Source organism: Chlorocebus sabaeus, chromosome 7 (assembly GCF_047675955.1).
Source record: "Chlorocebus sabaeus isolate Y175 chromosome 7, mChlSab1.0.hap1, whole genome shotgun sequence".
NCBI classification, from domain to species: Eukaryota; Metazoa; Chordata; class Mammalia; order Primates; family Cercopithecidae; genus Chlorocebus; species Chlorocebus sabaeus.
Window position 1 is genome coordinate 69813995 of NC_132910.1, and position 18966 is coordinate 69832960.

The 18966-nt window shown below is 39.8% G+C and overlaps 1 protein-coding gene across 1 annotated transcript in view; it reads right to left on the reverse strand.

Annotated features, from left to right (window-relative positions):
* PRSS12 (serine protease 12) overlaps positions 1–18565 on the reverse strand; it is a 78538-nt gene extending 59973 nt beyond the window's left edge. Inside the window, exons 1-3 of the mRNA XM_007999652.3 lie at positions 17955–18565; positions 2947–3085; positions 240–418 (exon numbers count right to left, since the gene is read on the reverse strand). Coding sequence (XP_007997843.3) covers positions 240–418; positions 2947–3085; positions 17955–18456 — 820 coding nt within the window. The 5' untranslated portion in view covers positions 18457–18565. The remainder of the gene's footprint in view (positions 1–239; positions 419–2946; positions 3086–17954) is intronic.
* Between the last annotated feature and the right edge of the window lie 401 nt (positions 18566–18966).

The window sequence follows — 18966 nt, forward strand, 5'->3', positions numbered from 1 at the left end:
TAAGCAAATTATATAAAATAGAATATGTTAAAAATGAGATACTATTAGAAAATCAAATGGAATTCAAATTAACTGTACTCATATTGAAGACTAATTAGATGGTAAAATATTTTGACTCAAGACTTACTTCTGTCATTAAACTCTTTAAGGAAATGATTTAACTAAGACACTTTCATCATGTGGAATCATGTTTAAAACATAATGAAAGTAGAACAACAGAACTTTTTTCTTTTTCTTACCACGGGAAAAGCTACACGTGACAGCAGCTGCCATCTTCTGAGGACACACCCCACCCTGCCAGATGTCTTTTTCACAAAGCAGTATATTTTCTTCATCTCCTCGGCAACGGACATTGCTCCAATAAATGGGAATAAGGCCCAGTCCAGAAAACGGGGTTTGTTTTGCTATTCCTTTTCCTCTGGAAGTACAATGAGCAATACTAAGTTTATCAAATGCAGGCAAAATTTTTTATCAAAACATTTGGATTTGAAAAAAAAATGGAAGAAATCAACAAAGATGAATATGGAAGAAAAGAAGAAAGAAAGAAGAAAAACACAAAATATCACATAAATTTCAAGGAAATCAAAACATCAGATCACAACGTGGGTTGCCTACCTATGGAATTCTTTTCATCAATCTTGAATAACTACTTTATGTGCCTTTACCATCAATGACTGATTTAGAAGAAAATGGCCAAGTACTGCAGATATAAAAGTAAGGCTTTGTGCAAGAGCTGTGCCACAAGCTTCAGCGAGGCTTGGACTCCAGTCTGGACTCAGCTAAAAGTCATACCAAGCTGCAAGTAACTCGAAGGCTTTGTCTTCTAATGTGCCAAAAGAAAAATCTGGATGCTTGAAGATTCTTTCTCACTCTAACATTCTAGGCTAGCATTTTCAAAATTATTATTACTACATTTAAGCACAATAATATCACGGGAAGCAATCCATTTATAATTTTTAAAACCTCACACTGTATATAGTATTTGCTAGCAAGACTTTGAAACCAATTAATAAAATAGCAACATGCATCTCTTTCCTAATACCAGGAGAGTATTTTTAAAAGAAAAAATGAAAATAATAGCATACAGATGGGCTTTGCTTTTAGCTCATCTAATCCACATATTTTTTTAGGTAACCTCTGCTGTGTACAAACTGGCATTAAATTTTAAAAAGACGAAATGCTTATCTGATTAACATGGTAATCTCTACAATTGTCTCCATGCTGCAGCATTCCATCAACCAAACTAAACATTTGGGGTATATCTAAAATGTAAATGTGTCTTCACAGCAATAAAGCTGGGTTTCTCTGATTTTATTGTGCAATTCCTTTTTTTTTTTTAATGGACTACTGAGAGATGATACTATATAAGCAGCTGGATCAGCTTATCTGAAGTTTGTTTGTCGAATAATAGTTCACATACTTTCATCAGTCAAAAGACTAATAAACCACACAGTAGTTCACACCTCCACTATAGCGTTCTTGTTTCTTTGTATCTCGCAGAAAATTTTATTCCTTTCAGATTTTCTGGGGTAATAAAAGCACAAATAGGTATGTATATAAAGGAAGACATTGACATCAGCCTACAAATTTATTACATCTCTTGCCCCTCAAAGGAAAAAGCATGAAATCAACATTCTTTGTGACCTGCCCACCTGCCAATGTCTGTTTGCCAGACTAAGTATTCATGATAAAAAACAGTAATTAACATTTCCAAGCACCATAACACTTTATAGGCTCTGGCCTTACTCCTTCTTTCATCCTGATTTATATCAACTCATCCAAATAATTAATTAACTTTAATTTACTATGGTAACCCTATTTATTGCTCTAACAGCACCAAAAGTCTAAGCAAAATTTAGGCCTTCAAGCCTTGCCTCTACCCAACACTCATTCCTTACCTTCCTAGTGGGAAGACATGAGAAATCTAGTAAATTAAAGTTCTACTTCTTCATTTTGTGTCATCATATTACCACTCTGATTATTGATGCAAAATACTTGCAAACTGCAAACTTTTTTTTTTCAGTCTTTTAGACTGTATTTTTTAATAACAAAATATTTTCCTGCATGCTTTCTAAAGATCTCCGGTGATAAAGGCCAAGAAAAAACATATGTTAAGTGTGCTTAGAAAATATAAAGGAGACACAAAAACAAAAGAATAAGAAAAACAAAAAACCTGTTTTCCCAAAAAGAAGCCTTCCGCTCCTGGTGAAACTCTATGGCACAAGGTATAAAAATGCTGGGACTGATGAAATCAAAATATACTGACTTGTTTTAAAGACAGTGCCTAGGGTTACAGTGGAGCCAGTTCCCAGGCTGGCAGCTGTTCAGGACAGCAGGACACTGCCAGAGCTGACAGAAGCTGCCATCTTCTACAGGACCTCCTCAGCACCAAAACCTAAGGCCTGGGGACATCACCACTTCTCCATCAAGGACAAGGGCACAGGTAACCATTGCCCCTTTCACACACAGACGGAACTTGTGGGTGGATAAAAGCAGAAAGCTAAAATCCAATGTCAACAACCAGCTAAGGCTGTGCTAATTAATTAACTATAATTAGTAATTAAAATAATTATAATTAATTCATTATAATTCTAAGAAATTATAATTTTTAGAATTAAATCCTTGGAATTTGTAAAGGCAAAACTTGCTTCAAATGCCTCTGTATTTTGTTAAAGACAAAGACCAAAAGATGCTTTTACATTTGCCCACTTGGTATTTGCCCATTTCCTAGTTCAACCCCAGGTAGTAATATGTGAAGTACATTTGCATGTGACAGAATCCATTTCTTCCATTTGGGGCCCTTTCTTTATAGCTCTTTTGTGAAAAGTGAGAATGAGGAAAGTGACCGTAAGAAACGAAGATACAAGCTTTACAAAGCAATGACCGGCACGCAGTATTATTCTCAGGTACTAGCAGACTGATTTGGTCAGGGATGGGTGCACTCACCCCAGCTGCAGCTGGTGACAAATGACTGATGCATCAGAATCATCCCAGTGGCTGCTACAGACAGTGCCCCAAACTCCACTTGCATATACTTCCACTGTGCCTTCAAACTCATTTTTGCCGCCACGAAGTCGTACTGATCCTAAAGTGGAAAAGAATTCCAAAATCCTTTAATAGTAAATAATCATTTGAACATATTCAGCCAGTCCTGGGTTAACATGATTTTTAAACTTAAGTAGTAAGGGATCCAGGCAGAATAATTTGGCCTCCACTGTGTGTGGCATGTGTTTCTTCCTTTAAGTGAGGATTTAGCAAGTTCCTTCTTTTTTTGTAATTAACATCCTGATGTTAATGCTAATTATATTTTCTTTTTTATCTAGGCAAACAGACAGTCCTATTATAACTTTTTTCTTTATTCCATTATCTCTTCATCAAGAAGCAACCACTGTAATTTTCAAAGGAGAAAAAGTGGAAGAGTATGACTAATATCAGATCTTGTATTTCAAATACTAGATTACATCACATATGAAGTTTTTATCATTTATTACTTTCCTCTTCTCATGAGGTCATCAATAAGAAACACAGAAACAAAATTAAATGTTCTGCATATGAATTAGCTGTAATTAGCTGTGTTATATCTTCCATTTGATTTGTTCATCCACCAAAGAAAAATAAAATGTGTTTTCCGCTTTTAACTTTCAGTAGTAGTCATTAAAATTCTGAAGATTATGTCCATAATTTCAAGAAGATGTTCATTTTGAAAATATTGCCTAATGCTACTCTTGGAAAAATAGCGCTAGGTAGTATGTATAATTGAATACCCCCTGGAAACTCACCTCCTCTAATATACCACACCCAAAGAGCTGTCCCAAAGTCCACAATTTAAGTCATTCTTTTCAGTCTTTAAAAGAGCCAAGATTTAAATTCAAGCAGCCCTGGGAAAGATAACACTTTGGTCTTATCCCTTAAGTGTGGTTCAAGGCCCTACATTCCTCTTCTCATTGGAACTGGTTCCGGAGCAGGCACTGGGATGCAGCAAGTGGGACAACTGAGCAGAGACAGAATTAACCTCAGACAACTTAAGAATTGCATAAAATTCTGTTTAAAATCACCTACAGTGGTCTTTATTTCATAGGTAAGAAAATTAAGAAATTAATTTTAAAAATCAATCCTATCCCAAAAATCTAGCATAATTTGCATATTTCAAAGTTATTATGTATGGCTTCATAATAACTTCCAAAAATATTAGATTCACAAAGTACCCATTCATTTCATTTGTACAGGATTAGTCATCCACCACTATTATTTTCCACATCATCATCCTTTAAAAATGTAAGCATTTAAGAAAAACATATTATATTTCTCATGACAAAAACAAAGTCTCATTTAATTCAAACAAAAAGCAATAATAAATGGAGGCAAACATTGTACAGTTCTGCCAAATCCTGACTATTCAGGAATGAACAGGGCATGGGTCATTCATATGACAAATCATCTAAAACTCATTCATATATTCTAAAGCTCTTTAATTCATACTAAGGAAGAGGAAGACCTGCCTAGCTCAGTGAAGTATGAACTACAGAATATTTTTAAGGCAGTATTTCTGAAGAGTTCAACAGATCTTGAATGGTTTTTTATATCACAAAACCTCATCTACAGAGGTCCACGTAATATTATGCACATCACAAATGTCAGCAGTTTATTTTAGTCAAAGAATTAATTTGTTGACCTCAAGCAAACTTTATTTGAATTGATATTTAATCTATTATTTCTTTACTAATTCTTCCCCTTAATCACAAAGTTACTCATGTCAGAAAGGCTGGAAGATAGTTCTAGTAATGAAAACAAAGGAAATGTGTACTTACGCACATATGCACATCATGTGATCATAAGATTTAAAATAGTGCCTACATCAAAAAGCTATCAAGAAGAAATGATGTAAACATAGAATCTAAATGACTGAGGCACTTAGAGGTGAGAAGGAGAAAATCCTGAGTAAAGTATAATTATGACCATAACAATATAATGGCAATGATAGAGCTGGAAATAGTTTCCAGGTCAACTATCAGCTGCACCATCATTTTCTCTAACGCTCCAAGCACACTGTGAAAGCCTGGATTCATTTAGCAGTATCTGCTATATGGCAAGAAATGTGCAGTGCTCATCCAATTTTCCTTTAACAAATGAATACAAATATTTGCAATTCTTAAAAGGCAATTTGCATGTCAATGACTAATGAATTCTATGTCAGATTCCACTCAGGCACAGCCAGTCCTAACGCACACCTTCCTAACAGTGCCCTCCACTTAGAAAAGTGCCCTTTCCTAAGGGCCATAAAAATGTCTATTCTGAGGAAACCATCTACCTAGGGCTCAGAATGAGTATTTATATCATTCTATAAAGCTCAGTTCTTCTAATAAATATTTATTCAAATATGCTCTAAAAGACTAAAAGTTTGAACATACGATTCATTCTACTGTAGGAGCCAAGAGAACTTTCTCTTTGCCTTCTGAAGGTTCACTGACAAGAGGCATATTATTAGGATAAAAGGCGTACACATTTATTTGATCATGGTTTTACGTGACGTAGGAGCCTTTAGAACGAGGACCCAAAACTATAGGGATATTGCCCATTTTTATGTTTAGGTTTAACAAAGTGTGGACAGCCATGTAGAAATACGATTAGACAAAACAGGTAAGTTCTAATCTTAACAGACTGAGTGGGGAAACCCAGTAATGCTAATCAGTTTAGATTTTTGTTGGCCTCTTTGAGCTTTGTTTTGTTTTTTTCTGGGTATGAAGAACCCTCTCTGGAATGGGGGGTCTTATGACATGTAATCAAACACGGTAGGTCAGATAAATTTTTAAGGCCAGTCTTTACACAGAAAACTGGGGCATGAGGGGAGTTGAGTATTATTTTTAGGCTTTATGGCTGACTGTGGAAACAAGGTATTCTGGTGTCTATGGCCCACCTTGGGAAAGAGAAATTCTAGTTTCTGTGGCTAACCTCAGGGGAAAATGAAGCTCCAGTGACAGGAAAGTAGGAAAAGATCAAAGGAAAACTTGTTTCTGAGACTACTTCTGAGGCCTCCATTTGGGGATATCGTTTTCTGAGACTCAACCCTATATACATTTAAGCTAAGCAGTAGTTTTCATTTGTTTTTTGCCTTTATTTTGTTTTTGCTGCTTTTATTCTCTTAGAACAGCTGAGGTGGTCAAGATCTTAAAAACTGTAATATATGGCTGGGCGCCATCGCTCACACCTGCAATCCCAGCACTTTGGGAGGCCGAGGCAGGCGGATCACCTGGGTCGGGAGTTCAAGACAAGCCTGACCAACATGGAGAAACCCCGTCTCTTCTAAAAATACAAAATTAGCTGGGCGTGGTGGCGCATGCCTGTAATCCCAGCTACTTGGGAGGCTGAGGCAGGAGAATCGCTTGAATCCGGGAGGCTGATTTTGCAATGAGCCGAGATCTCACCACTGCATTCCCGCCTGGGCAACAAGAGCAAAACTCTGTCTCAAAAGCAAACAAACAACAACAATAACAACAAAAAAACAAACTATAACTTATTTCCTTCTACTTATGAAGAAGCTACAGACCAAAGCAACTGAACAGTTACAGAGCCATGATCAACTATCTCCTAGTTCCCTACCCTCGTTGCTGACCTTCTATCTCCAAACTTAAGCAAAGACCCTGAAATACAATAAGTACCTTTCAAAACTTCAGATATTACTTTATGCATTATACCATGTTAGTGTTCACCATCTTACTGAAAATACAGCAACGAATCCACCACATGTTGTATGGAAATAAGCCAACTAGGCAGAGAAGCATAAAGTAGCCTGAAGTTTTTTTACACTGTGGAACAGGAAAGAAGTGCCTTTTTGGTGCTCCTATAGTTGAGGCTGATCCTCCAGTAGAAGCTGATTTGTCCCACAACTGTACAAAGTTGTGGGAAGACTATGAATGTGTGTGTGTATACATTTGCACAAATGTATAGGTACACAATTACACAAAGGAGAAAGGGAAATAACTTTAGCTCAAAGAAATCCGCGAAGCTCAAAGCTAACTAAGTGAACTAATTTCTATTGCTGTACCTAACAATAAAGTGATTTGCATAAATTGTAGACGAAACTCTTTGTTTGGCAAATATTATTCAATTGTCCAACTTTTTATTATCAAGAATTGGTCCCTCACCTTCCACCCACATCCCACTGCAGCAACCAAGCATTCTTTGATACTCGTTAGAGTCAGAGCTTGCGTCCCTGAACCACACCCCAGTGTGTGTGATCTAGGGTTGCACTGTCTTAAAGTCTCTCAAGTACCACGTGCACAGAAAATATTCTATTCTACGTACTTCTATCTTTAAAATGCGTTAAGAATAATAATTTAAAGTCTCAAGCACAGTAGGTCAATTATATTAAGCATTATAAACATGCAGACCAAAGTAGTAAAGGAAGAAAGTCTGGAATTGTACCACTATGCGTGATGGCATGTCATGGAGTGGAGGCCCCAGAGTTCCTGAAATGAACCGCTACCAAAAAAGAAAAAGGTCAACCGTCTGCTGGTGTTATAACTATTTAAAGGCAAAATGTTCCAGTGTACAATAATGTTCAGAATTCTACTATAATTCCTTGAAAAAAATGTTTAACTGTTAAACATTTACAGTAAAATAGCTTACAACTGATTTCCTTCTAAGTACATAGGTCAACAGTTTTATAAAGGAAAGAAACCATAAAAGATTCATGTAACAGAAATTTGCTTGATGGACAACTTCGCTAGAAAACAGGAATTCCCCAAATGGAGGGACAGACATTCAAGAAGAGTTCTCTTTAACCATCTTATGAGTCTCAATCAATACAGGTAGACTAAAAAACAGCTGACTGGATAAAAGTTCCCTTCGCAAGTGTCATTGATTTCTGAGCTCTAGATTTAAGACTAAGGCAAGGCACAGTGGCTCACCCCTGTAATCCCAGCACTTGGGGAGGCCAAGGCAGGAGGACTGTTTGAGCCCTGGGATTAGGGATCAGTCTAGACAACAGAGTGAGACACTGTCTTTACCAAAAAAAAAAAAAAAAAAAAAACTTAAAAATTAGCCAGGCTTGGTGGCCCATGTGTGTAGTCCCAGCTACTCAGGATACTAAGGCAGAAGAATTGCTTGTACCCAGGAGTTCCAGACAGCAGGGAGCTATAATTGTGCTACTGCATTCCAGTCTAGGTGACAGAGCAAGACTCTGTCTCAAAAAACAAAAAACAAAAACAAAAACAAAGCAACCTTCCTTTCCATACTCCATACGTGAAGAAAACCTAAAAGAAATAGGAGAAAAGGAACCAAATGGATCAACTATCTTCATTCTATATACCCAGCTTATTCCAAAATAAAGCAAATGAAAAGATATCCCTGTTTAGCCTGGATAACATAGCAAGACTCCGCCTCTACAAAAAATTTTAAAATTAGCTGGACATGGTGACCCGGACCTATAATCCCAGCTACTTAGGAGGCTGAGGCAAATGATCACTTGAGCTCAGGCATTCAAGGTTACAGTGAGCTATGACTATGCCACTATACTCCAGCCTGAAAAACAAAGCAAGACCCTGTGGGGGAAAAAACAAAAATGCATGCCTGCCTATTAAGTTAACCCCTCATTAAAATGTACTTATAAAATAGCATTACTTAGTTTAAATGGAAGAAAATACCGAAAACAAAGACCCACCCCAACAGTGTTTTCTGAATAAAATTAGTAACAAATATTTTTTAAATCTTTTTTTAAAAATCACAGTTTGATAAAAGAGTAAAAAAAACTTCATGTTTTCACACAAATCCTTTCTTGTCTATTACTGAACTCTACAGATGCATAAAATAATTAATTTTAGTCATTTCTATTGTTCTAGTGGAATAGAAAGAAAGCATGCCGGCAACGTCCAGCTAGTGTTCAGATCCTTGACAAAAAGTATACTTAAAGCTGTGAGTGATACAGAAATTTCAATTTATGACCTATTTGAAAGAAAAGAAAAAAACCATTACATGTTGAACAATTTAGTACACATATTTGACATTAAGTTAAACATAAAACTATGTCTCATACCAAATGCAACACTATAAAAATATACTAAATGACCATTCTCTATCAATTTTAAAGTATATCCAAAAAATTACAGTATCTGAAAACAATTGAATTGAGGGGCTCTTGGTTGAATTTTTCAAGTACAGTAGGGGATGCTAGGTTAATTTTTATGTTATTTTCTTTCTTCACCATATTCAACAGTACTAAGTTATACCATTTTCATCTATAATTATATTTACCCATTAATTAAACCTGCTATATCTTTGCTAAATAGTATACTTTATTCAGGTCCTCCCAGGTCTAAATGAAACCAAATCATTTTTAACAAACAAGGCATTCGCCTGAACCAAGATCCAAGTGAGCTGTATTTGCCTCCATTAGTTCACATTTATAATTCATACTAATTGCTCATTTATTATTCATGTAGACAACTTAAATGCTGAGAAAAAAATCAGTTCATATAGTTCAAAATGAGAGTGCATCCTCTGAATTAGCAATTCTACCCATTTACATTGTGCTTATTAGAAATTTATAAAACTTATAAATTATTCCTTAGTTTAAAACATCATATGATATCAAACAAAAAAGATGACTCTGTCCATCGTTAAGTTATAGTAGGCTAACAATACATGCAGATAACCCCAATAGAAGGTTTCACAAACTGTGTGTTCCCAGACCATCTACACATAAACAAATGGTACGGGTGTTACCATTTTATTGTATAGCACTGAGTGATGATATTGAAACCAAACAATAATCTTCTTGTCTCCCAGATGATGAACCACAGAGAAGGTAATGAAAATGCTTATTATTCTTCTGACACCTCACCCAGAAAATGGCTGTCCTCAACCAGAGGACAAAGGTGAATTTCTGATTCATCTTTATAAATGCCGCCCCTAGTGTGAACGCAGTAAATGTTTAATGAATAAATGAAAACTATCCTTACCCTGTTAGAAGAATCAGCATTACACTTTGTATCCCCTCTGCTGATCCTAATAAAAAGTACTGAGGCAAAATGTGCATGTGTGGCTCGTAGGAGGGTAAATATCATTACTTTAGTGTTTTGCATACAATAAATTTTTTATTAATATTGTTGCACTGATTTGTAAGGAGGAGGAGGAGTGGAAGAGGAGACTGCCCTGGAAAAGGAGGATGCTAAAGAGGCAAAAATAAACATTTATTTAGTTTCTAATGACAGCAGACCAACCACGTAGACATCAGTCTAAATCAATTGTTCATATATTGCCTATTTACCATGCAGCTAAGGAGAAGAGATTTCAAAGGACTGCTTTCTTTAAAGTTTAATTCAAGGGGGAAAAAAAACCTTCAAAATTAGAATTAAATCATATAATCATGTTTACTTAGTAAATGAACTAACTTCAGCATTCTCATCAGTTAAGGAATTATTCGTTTCAGAAATAAATGTGTCATAATATTTGCCTACAAATAGCATCTTAAGATAAGGAAATACGCTTTGTCAACCAAACCAGTCTAAATGTTATTCATCCAGATATGACTAAAAAAAATTAATGTAGCATTTCACAGCATTTTATAAATTACTTATTGTTAGTTTTTAATTGCATTAAGTTTCCCAAATATAAGGACAAGTCCCAACCATACTCCTTAGCAACCTTTTTGGTTCTGATCAACAACTACCTTGTTTCTTCCTTGCCAGCTGAATCCCCAGATGATTCAGAGGTTAAGCTAACTAATCTATGTAATCGTGGTAATTGTACATTTCGTTGCAAAGAGTGTCAGGAAGGAACATATGATCCAGTCTGGGCAAATAAAACGTGGAAGTCTGTGGGGGAAATTCCAGAAAGGTTTCCTTATTGTTTCCAAAGGACATTCCTGCAGAGGGGCTTTCTCTTTCTTCTGCAGGTTGTTCTATCTCTAAGTGAAGCCTGGAATAACCACCAGCCTAAGAACAAAGGCCATGCTTCTTAAGAGGATAAAGGAGCCAAGAAAGTAGCAGAGGAACAGAAGTGCACCATGCTGGAGCTTGCCCATCATGTGGACTTCTTTTAATAGGAACAATAAGCCTCCTTATTGTTTCAGTTTTCTATTCTTTGCTATCAAAACCACCCAAATTGATCCAAGCCACATCCATACCCAAATTCATAATTATCATATTTTTTCCAAATCTTCCAAAAGCATCTTTATTTTATACATTTTATTTATATATAATGTATTATATATAAATTTTGCACCCTTGTTTCCCCTAAACATTATCATAAACACTTTCCTATTATATTTATATGTATAATATTTACAATAATTACTTTAGTAGCTGCATAATATCCATCAAATGCAGGTACCTACGAGTAATACCTTATTACTGTATATTTCAGTTTCCCTTCAGTTATAAACCAAATTACTTTTACATAGGTCATCTTATCACAAGGGTCCCCAACCCCCAGGCCACGGACCTGTACCTGTACCTGGCCTGTTAGGAACTGGGCTGCCCAGCAGGAGGTGACCGCGAGGTGAGCAAGCAAAGCTTTATCTGTATTTACAGCTGCTCCCCATGGCTCACATTACCACCTGAGCTCTGCCTCCTATCAGATCAGCAGCAGCATTAGATTCTCCTAGGAGCTGGAACTCTATTGTGAACTGTGCATGTGAGGGATCTAGGTTGCATGCTCCTTATGAGAATCTAATGCCTGATGAAACCATCCCCCAGGTCCACGGAAAAACTGCCTTCCACAAAACTGGTGTCTGGTGCCAAAAAGGTTGGGGACTGGTGTCTTAACACATAGGCGCACATATGCACATGCACACATGCACACACACACACACACACAGACAGTGACCACATAAGTATATATACACCCCTGGACAATAGCTCATAAAAGGCAATAGTAACAGGATATCTCATTTTCTTCTCAAAAAAAAAACAAAACAAAACAAAAAAACTTCACACTAGTTAAGAATCACTGTGATTCTTAACTAATCTAATCTAAGTATTTGACATCTGCCTTAGTCTGAAAAGCAGACTGAGCTCAATATTTAAAATCAACCAGGAAATGTATCAAATCTGGTATAGTTAATAAATGTTTTTCAGCACCTGCTACATAGAACCAAGATGTAGCACTTAAAAGGGATGGGGGACAGCTTTCAGCTAGCTAACTTTTTAATTAACATTCACTACAAACAACAGATGGAGTTCAATGAGTACAGCCTGTAAACAATAGTACTTGGCCCACATGTCCTCTATCTCTATTTAAATCAAGAGATTTTGGGTGGGTAGGTGCACATGAACAGATGAGCATGACAAGACAAAAAGTCAGATCTGTGATTCATCCTCTCCTCCAAAATCTCAATGATTAAAACTTTCTCATTTATTTAATCTGTTTTACCTCTCAATCATCAGCCACCTATGGTTGGTTTGTAAAAACGGAGGTTAGCAGCACAGCGTCAAGCAAGTTGCCCCATCTGCCATGCCTACCAGAGACTAGAAAAGTGACTGCCCCTCCTAGGCAGGAAACACTAAGTTATTGCAAGCTATTGTGTTTTATTGCGTTTGTTTTGTTTTTGTTTTAGAGACAGGGTCTTCCTCTGTTGCCCAGAATGGGGTGCAGTGTCATGACTATAGATCACTGCAGCCTCTATCTCCTGGCCTGAAGTGATCCTCTTGCCTCAGCCTCCTAAAGTGCTGCGATTTCAGGCATGAGCCACCATGCTGGGTCACAAGCTATTGTTGGGCGAAATTGGTTGCCTGTTAATTCTTCCTGCAGAAATGCAAAAATAACCTAGCTTAAATTCAATTAATAACCATATTCTGGCCAGTCATGGTAGCTCATGCCTGTAATTCCAGTACTCTGGGAGGCCAAGGCGGGAGAATCACTTGAGCCCAAGAGTTGGAGACCAGCCTGGGCAACATGGCAAAACTCCATCTCTACAAACAATTTAAAAAAAAAAAAATTAGCTGGACTGTAGTCCCAGCTACTTCAGAGGCTGAGGTGGGAGAATTGCTTGATCCTGGGAGACAGAGGTTGCAGTGAGCTGAGATGGCATCACTGCACTTTGTCTCTAAAAATAAAAATAAAATAACCATATTCCAGTGAACTAGGTTATTACTATCCTACACTGGTCAAAGGAAAAACCAGAAGTGCCATTTCTAAAACCACACAAAAAGTTACCATTGGTATGCCTTACACCTGCTCCTAAAGCCTAACAGGGTTAAGTCACAGAATGGTGGGCTCAGTTAGTCTATATCATCACCTACCACTATAGATTTTAGGTGGGTTCTAATGCCCTTCCATGTGTTCTGCCTGACTGTGACAGAGTTTTCACATCCAAATCAATTTAACTGCTCAATAGAAATGCATGTTCCATTCCCAATCCAGATCTGAGAATTACTCAGAGCCTGGGCTAGTCTAGGAATCTGCATTTTAACAAGTTCCAAGGTGATTCTAAATGCTCATAATGAGACCAGCTCCCTGGGCTGATTCAGTGTATTCCTATAGCCAGAATGATTCTTTTTTTTTTTTTTTTTTTTTTTTTTTTTAAGACAGAGTTTCGCTCTTGCTGCCCAGGCTGGAGTGTAATGGCGCGATCTCGGCTCAATGCAACCTCCGCCTCCCGGGTTCAAGTGATTCTCCTGCTTCAGTCTCCCAAGTAGCTGGGATTACAGGCATGCTCCACCATGCCTGGCTACTTTTGTATTTTTAGCAGACACAGGGGTTTCTCCATGTTGGTCAGGCTGGTCTCGAACTCCCGACCTCAGGTGATCCACCTGCCTCGGCCTCCCAAAGTGCTGGGATTACAGGCCACCGCTCCCGGACCTAGAATGATTCTTTAGTATTAATTTGCAAGTTTCATAAAACCAGGGCCCAGGTATCATGTTTCCTGCTCTCTGACATCTGAGCCACTGGAACATCCACGCCCAGCCTTGGCTCACCTGAGATCCCTACCTTGCCCCTTCAACCTGGCTTCAATCAACTCTTCACCACGGAGACACCAACTTCCTGATTTTTCCCAATGCAACTAGGTATGTAACTCTGGCCACCGGTTTATTTTTTAAAGGAGGGATCACATTACTACGAATTGTTCTTTCCTTTTGCCCTGGATTTCTGTAAAGAAACAAATATGTCCGGCATGGTAGCTCATGCCTGTAATCCCAGGCATGTCCCACTTTGGGAGGCTGAAATGAGTGGATCACTTGAGGTCAGGAGTTTGAGACCAGCCTGGGCAACATGGCAAAACCCTATTTCTATTAAAAATACAAAAAATTAGCCAGGCATGGTGGTGCACACCTATAATCTCAGGTACTCGGCAGGTTGAGGCAGGAGAATTGTTTGAACCTAGGAGGCAGAGGTTGCACTGTGCTGAGATTGTGCCACTGCACTCCAGCCCAGGTGACAGAGAGAGATCCTGTCTCAAAAAAATTAAAAAAAAAAGAAAGAGAGAAAGAGAGAGAAAGAGAGAAAGGAAAGAAAGAAAGGAAAGAAAGAAAGAAAGAAAAGAAAAGAAAAGAAAGAAAGAAAGAAAGAAAGAAAGAAAGAAAGAAAGAAAGAGAAAAGAAAAGAAAAGAAAGAAAGAAAGAAAGAAAGAAAGAAAGAAAGAAAGAAAGAAAGAAAGAAAGAAAGAAAGAAAGAAAGAAAGAAGAAAGAAAGAGGAAGGAAGGAAGGAAGGAAGGAAGGAAGGAAGGAAGGAAGGAAGGAAGGAAGAGAAAGAAAGAGAAAGAAAGAAAGAGAAAGAAAGACAGAAAGAAAGACAGAAAGAAAGACAGAAAGAAAGACAGAAAGAAAGAAAGAAAGAAAGAAAGAAAGAAAGAAAGAAAGAAAGAAAGAAAGAAAGAAAGAAAGAAAGAAAGAGATACCAGATATTTTTTAAGCCTAAGAGACTGTAAATCATGCATCGGGCCAAACATAATTCTCTTTCTTTCTGTTAGACTAGTCCATAAACTACAAAATGAGGATTACATGTAAAGAAACACAGTAAAATGAGCTGTGAAGTAAAAATATACATATCTAACCCTATTTTCTCCTGCACTCCTCATAATATGTCTTCGCATATTTTCATCCATAAAATGCAGGAACTCACTCATAAGGTTGCTACAAGAATGAAATAAAGCCACAAGAATGAAATGAAGCCACAAGAATGAAATGAAGCCAGGAGCGGTGGCTCACACCTGTAATCCCAGCACTTTGGGGCAGAGGCAGGTGGATGGCCTGAGGTCAGGAATTCAAGACCAGCCTAGTGAAACATGGTGAAACCCCATCTCTACTAAAAATACAAAAAATAGCCAGGCGTGGTGGCAGGCACCTGAAATCTCAGTTACTCAAGAGGCTGAGGCAGGAGAATCACTTGAACTAGGGAGGCAGAGGTTGCTGTGAGCTGAGATTGTGCCACTGCACTCCAGCCTGGGTGACAGAGGGAGATTCTGTCAAAAAATTAATAAATAAAAATTAAAAATGAAATGAGAAAATGCACATAAAATGTTTAGTCCAGCATCCAACACAGAATGAATGCACAGTAAGTCCTAGCTAATGTGATCAGGCCAGGTTGTTTTGAGTACATGCTCAGTGCTGCAAAGGTCTTTTAAATTAATTTACTCAAAACTTGCTTTTCTCCTGATGAGAAAATCAAAGCTCTAAGAGTTAAGAGTTTTACCCAACAGTGCACAGCCACTGGCAGAGCCAAAGCAGACACCAGCGTTTTCTAAAGCACAATTCAATATTCTTTTCACCACTCCATGAAACTTTTGTTCACACTCCTAACTGAAATGGAGGACCAAGAGAGCCATAAGGTTCAGAATATGCCAGTCATCTCAAAGCTACAGGCTATGCCCAGGCAGACCTGGAGGAGTAAACGATAGAATGAGATTGAGTCTGTGAAAGTCATTCATTATTACACAGCTGATCGTTTTCCTATTTTTTTGTGGTGGTGGGAAGGGCAATTATCTCCCATCATGAGTAGTTTCTTTTGTTTCTCTTTTGTTCAATCACTTTACTCCAGGAAGTACAAACAACTATTATGCAGTATTTGAGGATTTTGTCTGTTGAGAGTTAGCTAGGAACATAAAGGCATTCAAAAGATTTACATTTCTAGTCAACTGAAGAGGGTGTGGTGGCAGGAAATCCAAGGACAAGTTACTCTCCTTGTCTGAAATATAAGGCTAAGAGTTATGTCAGAAAGAGAGCAACAGATCACTATCATTTTTTAACGTTAAATTACTTTTCTTGAGTCTGTGCTTATGTACTTAAAGAGAAGTTGTACATTCTCTCCTACACATTCATTCTCTAATAATTCTCCACTCTTACCTATTCATAAAACTAAGAGTACGCCGGGCGCGGTTGGCTTCACGCCTGTAATCCTAGCACTTTGGGAGGCTGAGGCGGGCGGATCACTAGGTCAGGAGATCGAGACCATCCTGGCTAACACGATAAAACCCCGTCTCTACTGAAAAAATACAAAATAATTAGCCGGGCATGGTGGCGGGCGCCTGTAGTCCCAGCTACTTGGGAAGCTGAGGGAGGAGAATGGGGCGAACCGGGGAGGCAGAGCGTGCAGTGAGCCAAGATCGCGCCACTGCACTACAGTCTGGGTGACAGAGCAAGACTCTGTCTCAAGAAAAAAAAAATAAAACTAATAATAATACGAAGATAAAAGTCAATGTTTGCTAAACATAAGATTATTTTAAGAGAAAAAACATAAGAGATTATTTATGGTGAATAACGAGACAATGCTAGCACTCTTTGTTAACATCACTTCAAATATTTTTATAGCCACATTGGCATTCCGTTCATGAAACACAAGTAAAGCGATGACTTCATTCCCAAGGACGAAGGATAATTGATCTTAACCTTCCTATCACTTTTCCTTAACTCAAAGCACTAATGCAATTGAAGGTACTGATAAATAAAATTTCTCCAGGAAATGAATGACATTGTGACAGCTAACCTCCAAGTTACCTCCAAAAAGTACAAAGTACTATGTGATTCAGGATCTCAATTCAGAAAACCCTTTCCCCACAATGTGAATGGAAAGCTGCCAAAAATATTTTGTTGAAAAGAAAGTCAAACTTTGGAGGATATTAAGTTTTTCTTCCTCAGTTTTTAAAGAAAAAAAAAACTAATTTCAACAAAATTCTAACAATTCAAAATGAAGCAATGTTCAAAGCTGGATTATTCATTTACATTAAATTTATTAGTGGGATGCTTTTATTACCACAAACCTAAAACATTTTGTCACTTTCATCTCCTGATATTACCAACTAATCCTGATTTTCCACATATAACATATAAAGTTAAGTAATGGCTCTGGAAAACTGTGTATGACTATATCAAGTTGCTACTTCACCAAGATAGTAATATTTCCATCTCTTTTCCCTTTCTTTTTTTTCCAGTCACTAATGATACTTCCTATACTGAGCTAGAGTATGTGAATACGGCTGATTTTGGCCACATAATTTTGCCATACTTTTTAAAACAGAGGTCAACAGTGAAATCAAGGCAAAAATTTTACCACATTTTCCCAAATCAGAGTCTAAAGAATGGAGGGAAGGTTCTTGGTTGTCACGTTAATGTAACATTTCCCTTTCCAGAACAAGTAATTAGGAACTTTCTCTCCTCCTGTGCCTCTTTAAATATGGTAACCCTATCAACGTAAGCTAATCTAGAGAACAGACGTCCAAAGCACACTGTCATCCAGTACACGAGCGCACACACAGTGGCCAGAGGACAGAAACCCAGAGCTTAGCACCTTGCACAGAAACTCTCACCCCTGACAACCTTCACACAAGCACATCTGGCTGGCTTAGATTTGCAGCACCAGTATACCTTACTGGTAACCCAGCTGCAGCCCACCATCACAGTCCGCAATGGAAGCCCACAACCCCACACCCCGTCACTTTTTCCAAGAGACCTGTACGCCGGCCCCAAGCCTCACTAGCTCCGGGCCGGTCCGCAGTGCCCGCGGCCGCCCCGAGGCCACTCACCGTGTCTGCAGTCGCAGTAGCCCCAGTCCACCTTGCCGCGGGCGTCTCCGTAGAAACACCAGGGTCTGCCCGTGCCGTCGGGGCTCCGACAAAAGTTGTGGCGCTGTCCTCGCAGCTGAGCCCAGCTCTCCGGGGGCGACCGCTCCAGAAAGGGTGGCACCTCCGCCCACCGCAGACACGGGGCGCCGAAGTCAGTCACGCTGACCCATGGCTCGCCGGCGGGGCAGCCCCAGGGGTGCGGCCGGGGCGTGTGCCCGGCCTGGAGGGCGTGCGGGCGCTGGGCAGGGAGCGCCCTCGGGGGACGCGGGAAGCGAAGGAGAGGCGGCGGCGGACGCGTCCTCGGGGGCCGCTGGTGGATGGGAAGGTAATAGGGGTACTGCGGTCCGGGAGGGGGCGAATGGCGGTGGCGGTGGTGGAGGGAATCATTGAGGACAGAATCAAAGCCAACCACTTCGGGGAGCGCCCCTAACACCAGGGCCAGCACGAAGCGGGCGAGCGTCATGGTGCCAGCGCTGCGGAGTCTGGTCCATGCTCCCCAGCTTCTCTGGCTTGGAGGCGAGAAGAGGAGGGGGCGGGGGCGGGGCTGCCGCGTCCCTCGAATCCCCCAGCCCCCTCCCGCCCCCGCGCGCGGACCGCCCTCGCCTCCCCAACCTCGCCTCCCGCCGCTGGTGCCCTGCCGCGCCTCGGCTCCTGTCCCCCGGCGGCGACCGCGGGTGGGGGAATCTGAAGCTCAGTCGAGCCCCAGCCGGCGGAGAGAACCTGGAAAGAGAAGGCGCGGACGCAGCGGGGAGCGGTGGGGCTGAGCCCCAGGTAGCGGCGCAGGCACTAGCCCGGGAACTCTGCCCCCTGGGGGCGGGTGCCGGCCGCGCAGGCGGCTCGGGACCTCCGCTCGGCCCCTGCCAGGCCCACCGCAGTTCGCCCGCACGGCACTGTCAGCTCCTGGGGCCGAGCCCGAGGGTGCCCGCGCGGAGCACGGTCTTGGCTGCCCCTTGCCAGCATGCAGCACCAGCAC